This window comes from Trypanosoma theileri, assembly GCF_002087225.1.
Source record: "Trypanosoma theileri isolate Edinburgh chromosome Unknown TM35_Tth_8_V1, whole genome shotgun sequence".
NCBI classification, from domain to species: Eukaryota; Euglenozoa; class Kinetoplastea; order Trypanosomatida; family Trypanosomatidae; genus Trypanosoma; species Trypanosoma theileri.
This window is the reverse complement of record NW_021639850.1, coordinates 294249-306586: the sequence shown is the minus strand read 5'-3', so window position 1 is coordinate 306586 and position 12338 is coordinate 294249. Positions and strand designations below refer to the sequence as shown.

Below are 12338 nucleotides of genomic sequence, written 5' to 3'. Positions count from 1 at the left end.
GTAGAAAAAGAAGAGTATTGTTTGGGAGTTCGGCACATATCGTTCACCCTTCTCACCTTTCATACAATATAAAATAAAGAAAAACAATAAATACTACTTCCGAAGAGGGAGATCACTCTCTCTATAAATCCCCACACTCCAAAAAAAAACAAAAAAAAAACACGAAATCTTTCATCATTTACACACCCCTATTTTTTTTTATCACCAATCTGTTTGAGCAACCCCACCGACACAAAGAATGAAACAATCATAAAGACAGTATAAAAATCTTTTTTTTTTTCCTTCTTCATTTTTCGCTATTATCAAGCAGATAATCAAGTCAAATAATAATAATAATAATAATAATAATAATAATAATAAACAGCATTGACCAATCACCACTCCTACTAAATAAGAAGAAACAAACAAGAAGAGGGGGGAAGACAACACACAGAGAAAAAAGATCACTTTCAACAAGTTTTGCAATTACCATTGGAAACGTTTCAAATGAAAAACAAAACAAAACAAAAAAAAACAAAAAAAAATTTGCTTTCTTCACTTTTCCCTCTACACTATCTCCTTTTATCCCTCCCTCACTCCCCCCAACACCCCCACTGATCTGTTTTGTGGCCGTACCCTTCCCCTACTAACATTCTTATTACGCAGATGACGACGTGGTATTATTTTGATTTAACGCACACATAAGTTCTGCCTTCTCCACCGCAGCCACTTCCAGTAATGCCTTACACCTCTGCAATTCTCTCTCCACTTCCGCCAATCTCTGTTGAAGCATGTATTGCTCCATATTATCTGATGATGATGATACAGTGCCAATAGCGGCGAGCAATTCCTCCGTTGCATCTTCCTGCAAGTCCACAAATAAACTATCCATCTCCTGTGCAATGGTATCATCTTGTGGATAGAGTGGTGGGAGTGGTGAGGCGACAGCTTTAAAGAGTGATTCAGGCAACCACTGTCCCCATTTTTCTGCAAATTGATGAATGCACATCTCTGTTGCACGGTGTTCCGCTTCAAGTGGGACCAATAAACGACGAGCGGCACGTCGTAAAATAATACGACGATGTAAAACTTCTCGTGCTGCTTCTAGTCCTTCTGGGAGAAGAACCAATCGTTTATGATGTTGAATAACATGATCTACAATAGCAGCACAGTAATGACGACACTTTTGTTGTCGTTTCGTAATTAATGCAATATCACTTATAATAGTTCGCACCACTTGAACTTTACGCACTACTTCTTGCATTAACTGAATAATGGATGATTCATCATTTTTATCCGCTGCTGCGGTAGTGTAACTCTGCCATGCTGGCATCTTTTCAAGATCTGAAACGACTTGTATCTCAGCCTTGATAGCCTCAACAACTGTTGGAGCCATGGCCCGTGCACTCTCAAGGGATTTGGCAGCTTCTTTTAATTTTACCTCACCTTGTTGAAGTGCGATATGAAGATGTCTTCTATCTATAAGCTCAGTTGCATGCGTATCTGGACGGTAAAAGAGTTTAATACTTTCTGCCCTTTCAAGGGCAGCATGAATGTTTTCTTTTGAGAGAACAAATTGTTCTTCTGTATTTGTAAGCAGTTCCGCACATGCCTCCATCTCTCTCTCCATTATTTGCTGATGAAGTGTGAGAGGCACTTGAAGTGCTGATATGGCCTGTCGGAGATTCTGCCAACGTTCTTCATCTTCAATACTCGTGCCTTGACTTTCCCCTTCAGCTGGACGACAGCGATGACTTAACTGTTCGCTTATCAATTCAGAGAAAGCGGGTGGGGCAAAGAGCAACAACTTCTGTCTATCTTCCACTATATCATTAGGATAAAGAGGTTGAAGAGAGTTGTAGTCAAATAACTCAACATAACTCTTCTTATTTCCATCTATACTTCCAACACTAACACTATTACTGTTTCCCACTGGTGAAAACCGGAAATTGTGGATATACGCCATAATGTCTGAAACAAAAACATTCGTCGATGTGGTGATATTCGTTTGTGACAACAACGAAACAGAGGAACTCGCCAAAAGAGAGGGGGACTTCTGATGTCGCACCTCAAAGAAGAAGCGAAGTCCCGTCAACGCAACGACGAGCTGCACAACGACGCTCATATCTATTTCTTACTCGTAAATAAGATAATAATAATAAAAAAAAAAGAAAAAAAAATTGAGTATGAAGAAGAATAAATAAAAAGAGAGACATTATTATTATTATTATGATTAATAATAATAATAATATTGATAGTATCAACATTCGTATCTCGTGGATACTGATTGTAGACAAAATAAAGATGATAACAATGACACGATCAATTAATCTTAAATAGACGATGGTGAAAGGCAAAACAGTGAAGAGGAATCCAAACCCAAATAAAATAAAAAAGAAATAAAATAATAAAACTAAAGGAAATTGCTGGATTATTGTTTTTCGTCCTAGTTATTTAGGCGAACACACAGGTATTCACACACAGAAAAAAAAAGGAAAACTGAAAATATTAATTAGTTGCCAAAATACGTACACTTTCATTTCATTCGCTGTGTCGAACCATTGGAGAGAAAAAAAATACATCATCAACAACTGGCAAGAAAGATGAAGAGGACATTTCTTCTTTTCTTTCTTGTTTGTTTCTTTGTTTATTATTATCCTTTCCCATACTTTTTCCTCTGAACATCCTCGTATTGCGCTCTACACATATTCACCCCATGTTGTGTGCGTATGTTTCTGGGATGCATTATTTCTTCTTTCTCACCTTAAAATAAGAGGAAAACAGAATAATCACATCGTTCTTCTTTTTCTTTTTTCTCCTCCCTTCTATCCACATTTCCATTAATAAAAAAAAGTAGATGGACATTACAATATATAAATAAACGTATAATGAGTTTCCAGCAGTACTATAATAATAATATTATTACTGTTATCCACTCTCAAAGAACAGCACATGCGTGTTGATTGTTGTAACCACCTCTGAAACACCGGCGAGAGTTTTCAACGGAAGTCCCATATACATCAAATGTGACAAGACTAGGAAGAGAATTCTGAAGTTTATCCACGTTAGTGATTTGACTGCATTTCGTTAATGTAAGTATCTCTAACTGAATACAATTACACAAACCAACTATACCATTATCTGAAATACTTGTTCGTCCCAAATGAAGTTCTCTTAACACATGTAATGATCCCAGACCATTTACACTATTTACATATCGGCACTCATTAAGATTTAATTTCTTTAAAGCATAACAATAGGAAAGACCCATTATACCTTCCGTAGTAACACTTGTTTTGGAAAGATCAAGATCTTCTAATCGATATAGTGATTGAAGAGCATTCACATTTGTAATCCCAGTACATTCTGCCATATGAAGTTTCTCTAACGTTAAACAAGAGGCAATGTAATCTACAGAACTATCTGTTATTCCAATATTTCGTATTAACAATTCTGTAAGTGTTGACAGTTGAGCCACACTGGATAAATCTGTAATGAATGTACAATGCTGTAAATCAAGACGTTGTAGAGAATGACATTGTGTTAATATACTATGAATACTTAAATCAGTCATATTACTCTTCTTTAATGATAACTCTTGAAGTCGTGGGAGTTTTAAATACTCCAAAGACTCTAAACGTTTACATTCTAGAAGAAATAACTCTCGTAGTACATGACTTTCTTTTAATCCACTCACATCAATAACATTCATTTGATACCCAATAACACGTTTTAGTAATGTTAAAGGTTGAAGAAAATGAAGATTAGTTAAAAGACAACATGCACTAATATCAATATGTTCTAATGAAACACATTGAGAGATATCTGAAATACCTTCATCTGTCACATATGTTCCACAGAGATCCAATATTTTAAGTTTTTTTAATGTAGACATACAACGTACATCTGTAATAAATCTACAGTGACGAAGAGATAAAAACTCCAATTGTGTACAATAAATAATAGGGATAAGACTGTCATCCACTATGGCTGTACCTTCAATATTTAAACCAAGTAAATTTTTTAGTGTTTGTAAAAATCCTAAATCACTTATAAAACGACAATCTCGTAAAGAAAGGTATTTTAGCCTTATACATTCTCGAAGAGATTGTATTCCAGCATCTTTTACACAGGTATCACTAAGATCTAAACGCTGAAGTGAAATTAATCCACCTGAAAACGAAGTATCCTCTACACCATTACAATAAGCAAGATTTAACTCTTCTAGTCTTTCACATGTTCGTAAGGCCCGTAGCCAAGGACTACGTACATGTGTTCTGGAAAGATCTAGTTTTCGTAAGGAAGTAAGTGCAGATATCCACTGAACATCCGATATACAACGACAACAGGAGAATTTTAAATATTGAAGTTTTCGACATTGGGCTAAGGATGCACAACCTTCATCTGTTACCCAATTTTCTGTAAGATCTAACTTTAACAGTTTATGAAGACTTGAAAGAGATTCTACACTGGAAAGACGATTAAACCCCAAGAGACGAAGTTCTTCCAAGTTAATAAGATTTCTTAAACCATAGATACCATCATCAGAAATTCTATTTCGAGATACACAAAGTACCTGAAGGTTTATTAAAGATCCTAAAGAGTTTAAACTTCGAAGTTTCATACAATTCTCAAGTTGTAAATGTCTTAATGACTTTAATTGACAAAGAGGATCAATACCTTCATCTGTTATTGTAGAATTTAATAAACACAATTCGGAGAGTCGTTGAAGTGAAGTGAAACATCCTAATGATGTGAGACCACGACAGGAATCAATAACAACACGTTCCATATTTACACATTCAGAAAAGTAAGACATCATCTCTTCACTTAATGGAGTTTCAAACAATTGAAGATGTCTAAGATTCTTCAAAACACCAAGGTTGGTTATGCCAGATATATAAAATGTTGATACCTCACGTTTCTCTGAGGCACGTGTATTGAGAATGGGTGTCACACTACAAAGACTAACTTCAGATTCACTAAAACACTGTCGCACTGTGAGGGCTTCAAGTCCTCTAGACATGGATAATACATGCATCAATGTACATGAAATGGCAGATTTCTGTAATTGTATTTCTCTTAACTTTAAATTCTTCCGGAGATGCTGTAATAGTGGTACACTCTCCTTACCTACATGCTCTAAAAGAAGTGAAACCAATGGGTATCGTGTGATCCACCATAGACTAAGTAAAGTCAATTCAAGAGATGGAGTTGTACCCACAGTGAGTACCAGTTCCTCTCTCCTCATATTTCGTCCCTCACGTGGAGAAGAAATTGGGGAAGTAGTAGAAAAAGTAGAGATATTAATACTAGTATTAGTAGTATTACTATTATTATTAGTATTATTATTATTATTATTATTAGATAAAGGCAATAAAGGGCAACCACCACTGGTAGTAAGGAGAGAATCATTGTAAATAACATGGAGCTCCCCAACTGTATAGCCTCTGCGTTCCGCCTCTAAACGACAAGAAGGATTGGCCGCTACAAAGGCAAGTGGAATACGATCTTGTAAATACGACATAATAGATGAAAGTGAAAGTTGTGATGATGGCAGACTAGAGGAACTCGTCAAGTGCGAAGCCATCTTTTTTTTTCTTTTCTTTTCTTTTCTTTTTTTTTTTAAATGTTGTCCAAACACGCGCCCACAACCTTCAACAATGAAATTCTTTAAAGAACCTTCCCCAGGGGGCAGAGGTTCTGAGAGAGGAAAAGGAAATAATAATAATAAAGAAGAAGAGAAAAAGAAAAAAAAAAAAAACCAAAACAAAACATATAGAGACCTTGACAATACACCGATATATATATTCACAGATACATATAGAATAACCGAAACAAACAAACAAACAAAAAAAAAACAACAACAATTTTTAATAAATAAGTATACACATATATATATAATACACATAACCATAATAATAACAATAATATAAAAAAACAAATACAGATGAGAAAATAGTAAATTGCTTCATCATCTGTCAGTATATATTTATATTTAAATAGCAAACAAGTTATTCTCTTTTTTTTTTTCTTTTTTTAACCAAGAAACAGCAATATGTATCAAGTACTTCTTAGAGAACCAATAAAAGACATTACACTTTCTACAGCAGCAGCTTCAAATTGAAGTTGATCATACAAAGGACATGCCTCTAATGTTACTATGCTGTTCACATCGCCTGTGATGGTCATTAGAGATTCCGTTACCGATGGCCTGTGAAACGGAAGAGATTGTTGACTGGGACCAAAAAGAATCACAGCTACTATAAATAATAATAAACCCTCAAATCTTGATATCAAGTGGAAAAGAAGTATAGAAATACGCAAACGCAAACTACATTGTTGTTGCTGTTGTTGTTGTTGTTGAAAGTCACTGACAGACAATTTAAGCATATTTATCCTACTAAAAGATGAATTCCATATCTTTTCAATTGACCTTTGACAAAATGAAGACTTTTTTGCTTTTTCCTCCAGATAAGATCCGACAAGTTCATCTGGAAGCCAATTATTATTTCCCATAGAAAAGGAATTTTCTGGTGTAAGTACCGTTTCGAGAAGCATCACTTTTGCCCCACCACTATTACCCACAATACCATAATTTTTTAAATCTTCATACCATTGACTTAACCCAATAGCACTATTAGCATTATTTCGATCATAGACAAAAATAACACCACCAAAAGACATGAGACTAATAGGAAATTGTCCACTTCGACCAAAATTACGATTTCCACCTAATTCAATAAATGCCACAGATGAATTTTCATTAGAACTTTGAGAAGAATATTGAAAACGTTGTTGACGCTTTGTTAAAATAACTTCTACATAATAACCAACCGTTGGTCCCCATGTTGAATTAAAATCATCCTTTTCTGGCATCATTGCATGACGTAGGCGCCGTAAAAATAACGTTTTCCCAACACCTGTATCACCAACAACGAGAATACGAAGTTCATTCTGTGTATTCATTGTGGTCGTACTACAATATTTACTAAGGAATCAATTATAGTTTATATATAAATATATATATATCTTTTTCTTTTTGTACTTGTATGTATATGTTTGTCTTGCTCTCGTTTGCTGCAAGAACCACTAAAGAACCACCTTCCCAATGGGCATTCTAGTGAGACCAAATAAAGAAAAAAAAAAAAGCAATGATATGATACAGGAAATACAGCTCAAACAACAACAACAACAAAAAAAAAAAACAACAGATTCATACATCATTCCTCAATAATAATAGTATATATAGATAGATATATTTATGTACGTGTATATTCAACAAACTTTTTTTCAGCGTTTACTCCTTCGTACGCCAAATCTTCACACTCTTGTCACTTTCTGCAGTAATCAAACGTGTTCCTGAAGCATCAAAGGCGATGCAATTAATACCACCTTCACCTGGAAGTGTCCCTGGAATAGACCTTGTCTTGGTGAATTGATACGGTGGTCTTTTCATTTGTCCACAATCATAAAATGCCAGTTTTCCCTCCTGACTTCCCACAGCCAATACATTGCGTGGACTGATGGCACAACAAGTCCAACGGTAACTCTCTGCATCTTCTTCCTTTTCCACATGTTTGCCTTTTTTGCTGGTGGATGCGTTAAAGAGAAATTCTCCCTTTGGAAGAGACCAAAGACGAATATTATCAGCTCCACAAGAGACTAATGTCCCTTGACGAGAAATAGAAAGGTCTCGAACAGGTTTTTTATGACGAGTTAATCTTGTAAAAGCACGACCAGAGGCAATATCCCAAAGATAAATCATACCATCACTTCCACCTGAAATAACTTGTGGATCTGCTTGCTGTACAGCAACGGACATAACACTGTCTGTATGTCCCACAAGTAGATGTACACAAGAGCGAGTACGCACATCCCATATACGTACAGTTTTATCACGACCACCACTCACAACAATATCTAATGATGGATGAACACCTACGGAGTGAACAGGTCCTTTGTGACCATGGAAGTCACGTATAATTTCATTACGTTCAAGATCCCAACACTTTAGAGAACGATCATCACTACCAGTAAACATATATGGTGATAATGTACTAAGCGATATAGCACGTACAGCTTCCTTATGTCCAGTAAGATTAAGCTTTAGAGCTCCAGTTGTAAGGTCCCACACCTTCACTACCGCATCTCCTCCACCTGTTGCAAACCAAGAATTACTAGGATCTACTGCAGCACTCCACACCCATCCACGGTGTCCCACCAATACCTTTGACATCTTCCAGGAAGGAGGTGGAATATAAGTTTCATCGCGTGATTCAGCATTCACAACGGTCGAGGATACTGCTGTCATGCGAGATTTTAAAACTTTTGGATCAATAGAAATAATGGAATCTTCTGTTCTAGGACGTTTCTCTGCTACTCCCATTCCTGTAGTAGTAGTAGTAGTAGTTGTTGTTGTTATCGATGATGGTTTTATTGTCGAAGCATCACCTTGTGATTTAGCAGATGGGAGAAGCATAAGTGCATTATTCTCTTCTCCACTCTTTTTATCCTCCTCTTTGTTGGAGGCCGATGGTGGGGCATGATTTGGGTATTCTGCGCGAATTAAAGCGTCCATTCGCATACGCCAACCGGGATCTGTTGTTTGTGGGACTCGCAGAAGTGCCACTCCACTCAACTCACGCGCAACACGCGCATTCTCCTGAACAAGGGCACCTATATCGTCCTCCATGTAATTCTCCAATATGCCCCAGGCCCCCTTTTCTTTTGTTTCTTTTTCAATAATATATAATAATAATAATAAAAAAAAAACAAAGAACAAAAAAAAAAGAAGGGTACAGTATACATAGAAGCTCATTCATTAGGGAATAATATATAATAATAAAAATAGAACCAAAAAAAAAAAAAAAAAAAAAAAAAAAAAAAAAAAAAAAAAAACAGAGGAAACAAAAGAAAAGAAAAAAGTAGATATCAAAGGTGATGAAGTTTTTCTTTCGTGTTACAACTGTTGATTTCCCTTCGTCTCTGTCTTTTCGGATTCCTCTTCCTTCTGTGAATGTTTTCGCCGCTCTCCTTCCTTTTCCATATCTGAAACTGAAGATGTAGATGCCTCCACTTCTTCCAAATCCTCTTCATGAGTTGCTCTTAATGCCGTGGCTGGATCAGAATCTGGTACATTAGACTCCTGCCATGTACTCTTGCGTACCTGGAGATCATCTGCAAGTCCATCAAGAGCACTATTTTTAAAAAGTTCCATGAGAAGTGTTTTTGTGTACACGACTGGTAAATATCCATCACTTACCATGGCAGCATAAACTTTTAGTGCTGCCTCACGGGCAGAACCAGCTACACACGCACCAAGAACAGTGTTATAAGTGATTTCATTAGGACGCACATTCGTTGGATCTCGCATTTCCTTCAGTAATTCCACTGCCGGTTCCCAAACTCCTGCACGACGACAACCATCCATAGCGGCTGTATATGTGAAAACATTTGGTGCCACACAGAGTTCTTCACACTCTCGCAAAATTTTTATAGCCCTTTCCCATTGACTCGCACGTGCACATGCATTTACTAATGCTGTCATTGTACGAACATTTGGGGCAACTTCAGCAAGTCTCATATGTGCATACATTCTGAGTGCAACATCTGGTTTTTCCGCTGCAGCACATGCATTTATAAGAGCTGTATAGGTGTAAACATTAGGTTTCACATCACTTTTTGTCATATGTGTAAATACAGACATTGCCGCTTCCCATTTACCGGCACGACCACATGCGTTAATTACTGTAGTGTAATGAAATACATTGCTCTGTACAATGTTAGCCTGTTGCAGCTGCGTCAGTGTAGAAATGGCACCTTCCCAATTTCCCGCTCTTGAAAGCGCTACAAGTTCATCTGTTAACCAACGTGACGCCCACCCAGCAACACGAGCTTGTGAGAGTGTCGCCATTATTGCTAAAAAAAAAGTAAAAAAAAAAATGAATAAAAGTTCTCTCAGTCTCTATCTCTCTCTTTCTCTCTTACACAAGAGACAAAAGAGTATGTGCTCCGTCAGGAACTTTCGCAGTCTCCTCCTAGAGCCGTTTTAGCTACGTTTCATAACACGTATCCATGTAATGTTTATACAAAAAGAAAAGAGAGAGGAAAAACAAAAAAAAAAAAAAAAAACATATTAAAAGAATATACACATATATATCAATAATTTATGTCAGAAGGAAAATAATAATAATTAAAAAAACCAAACATCAAAGCAATATAGGAAATACAAGAGTATCGGTAACTTCACCCACTCTTCCACAACCCAAAGAAATTCTTTTTTTTTTTTTTTGTGTGTGTGTGCACTACACATAAGATTTCACGGTACTGTCCGACTGCCGTCCCCGGAGGGCGAGTAACAGATCGTTCTTACTGCAAGGATCAACATATTGACGGGGAACATCATGATACTCCATACCACTATGTTTGGAATCACCGCGACTAGGACTCAGAGATGAACTTCGTGCACCACGACCACTGGATAAATTAAATGGCGTAATAATGGTACGTTTTGGTCCGTTGCAGGGCAAACCACGTCCAAGGTTATTATACTTCTCTTCTTTTTCCTTCAGTCGTTGTTTTGCCTCTGCTTGTCGTTGCAGGTATGCTGTTACTCCTGATACGTACTTCTCCACATGTTGTTCTCCTTCTGAAGAGGTTTGTTTTTGGCGTCGTTGAAGATACTCATCAGTACTTGTTCGTGGTCGAAATGTACAGACACAGAGCTCTTCCATTGCTTGTTGTTGTTTTTGCTGCCGAAGTTGTGCCTCACGCTTTTCTAAGGCTTGTTTCTGTCGTTGATAAAATTCCGTAGCTTCGTTAGGTGTTACAACTTTGGCACTCCGTTGTTCATGACTATTTTTCTCTGTAGTTTCATTTTCTTCTTCATCCACGTCAAAAATGGAAGGATTAAAAGCTCGGCGATTACGAGGAACAGAAGCTAAACGTTTTACTACATCCTTTTCACGGTTAGTATGTGCAATTACATAAGCCGTTCCAGGAGCTAATTGTGGACGAAAAGGACATTCTTTAGCTTTGATATGATCTTCTCTACGTTTTTTTACTTCCTTACGTACTTCTTGTGCATTCAAGTAAAGTCGTTCTACTTGTTGTTCTATCATATCTTGATCTACCCGTAATACCGCCGCCCGTTCATTCTGTTCTAGTGCAGAGGCAAGATTTCGTTGATGTTCCTCCCGAACACGTTGATAGATTTCTTGTCTCTTCACAAAATCCTTATGAAATAAGGATCGATGTTGTCCATGTTGAATCCAATCATTTGTAAGTGGGTTTGTAGTAGGCTTGTGAAGACCACTTCTTTCTTCTCCTAAACGTCGTGCTGCTTCAGCTTGTCGTTCCTGCTGACGTCGCATACCATCTTCATAGAGAGCCACACCTCTATCTCGTATATCTTTTTTCGCATTTCGAGAACGATCAATAGCATCAGATGTAATACATACCTTTGGTTTAAAGGTATGTTCTCCAAGAAGTGCCTGCTGAGCTAGTGCTCGTTCTGTTTCACGCTCTATAAGAATCTGTTTCGAGCGATCTGCAATGTCTCCTAAATGTTTTTCATTTAAGACACAACTACGTGATCGTCTAGAAACTGCTTGTTTTTGTTGTTGGCGTATTTCTTCAAGTTCTTTTCGCTGCTGTTGTTGTTGCATAATTTGACGACTTTGTTGTACAGATCTACCGTAGTGAAGAAGCCTCTCTTCCACAGGTACGTTTGATGTCTGTACGTTAAATGGTAACTGATGTTCAGAGACAGTGTTTACATGAGGATGAAAGGCATTCCGAAGAGCCGCCTCTTCACGTCTTCTCTTTTCATCTGCTAATTGCGCCAGACGAGCTTCACGCTCCTTTGCGCTATTTGCAAGACGTTCAAATACTGGTACACGTTGTTGTTGTTGTTGTTGTTGCTGGTGCTCTTGTGAGGGATGCGATTCCTGTACACCATTAGTACTGGCACGTGATATTCCCACTCGTGGTTGAAAGGTACACTCTCTTTCCATCTCCGCACGTAAAAGCTGTTCCCGCTCATGTCGTTTGAGAGCGCGGATTCGCTCTTCCATCAGGTGACGTTCCCATGATCCCAAAGGATAATGCGCTACAATCGCTTCTGGTGATTGTGGTGGCAAATTTTCTCTATACTGATCGTTATCGTTGTCATCGTTAATATTACTACTGCCACTACTTCTCGGAACCGACTTGGGTGTTATCGATGTATCATTCACCCCATATGCCATCATCTATGGAATTCAAGGTGGCGTGTCTCCCATTCATTTGTTTAAAGTAACACACACACACGCACATAAGCAAAGAAGAAGAAGAAGAAGAAGAAGAAGAAGAAGAAG

At 37.4% G+C, this 12338-nt stretch overlaps 6 protein-coding genes across 6 annotated transcripts; all 6 read right to left on the bottom strand.

The window, feature by feature from the left end:
• Positions 1-637: 637 nt before the first annotated feature.
• Positions 638-2104, bottom strand: TM35_000082180 (uncharacterized protein; the record flags this gene model as incomplete). Its single annotated transcript, XM_029024083.1, has 1 exon — positions 638-2104. The coding sequence occupies one exon, from the start codon at positions 2102-2104 to the stop codon at positions 638-640; it is 1467 nt and encodes a 488-aa protein (XP_028884486.1).
• An 813-nt stretch (positions 2105-2917) lies between these two features.
• On the bottom strand, positions 2918-5569 carry TM35_000082170 (uncharacterized protein; the record flags this gene model as incomplete). Its single annotated transcript, XM_029024082.1, has 1 exon — positions 2918-5569. One exon carries the CDS (start codon positions 5567-5569, stop codon positions 2918-2920), a length of 2652 nt encoding a protein of 883 aa, XP_028884485.1.
• A 473-nt stretch (positions 5570-6042) lies between these two features.
• On the bottom strand, positions 6043-6948 carry TM35_000082160 (putative heat shock protein HslVU, ATPase subunit HslU; the record flags this gene model as incomplete). Its single annotated transcript, XM_029024081.1, has 1 exon — positions 6043-6948. The coding sequence occupies one exon, from the start codon at positions 6946-6948 to the stop codon at positions 6043-6045; it is 906 nt and encodes a 301-aa protein (XP_028884484.1).
• Positions 6949-7279: 331 nt separating this feature from the next.
• Positions 7280-8674, bottom strand: TM35_000082150 (pleiotropic regulator 1; the record flags this gene model as incomplete). Its single annotated transcript, XM_029024080.1, has 1 exon — positions 7280-8674. One exon carries the CDS (start codon positions 8672-8674, stop codon positions 7280-7282), a length of 1395 nt encoding a protein of 464 aa, XP_028884483.1.
• A 267-nt stretch (positions 8675-8941) lies between these two features.
• On the bottom strand, positions 8942-9895 carry TM35_000082140 (uncharacterized protein; the record flags this gene model as incomplete). Its single annotated transcript, XM_029024079.1, has 1 exon — positions 8942-9895. The coding sequence occupies one exon, from the start codon at positions 9893-9895 to the stop codon at positions 8942-8944; it is 954 nt and encodes a 317-aa protein (XP_028884482.1).
• A 391-nt stretch (positions 9896-10286) lies between these two features.
• TM35_000082130 (200 kDa antigen p200) lies at positions 10287-12230 on the bottom strand (the record flags this gene model as incomplete). The annotated part of the gene is made up of 1 exon (XM_029024078.1): positions 10287-12230. One exon carries the CDS (start codon positions 12228-12230, stop codon positions 10287-10289), a length of 1944 nt encoding a protein of 647 aa, XP_028884481.1.
• Positions 12231-12338: the final 108 nt, after the last annotated feature.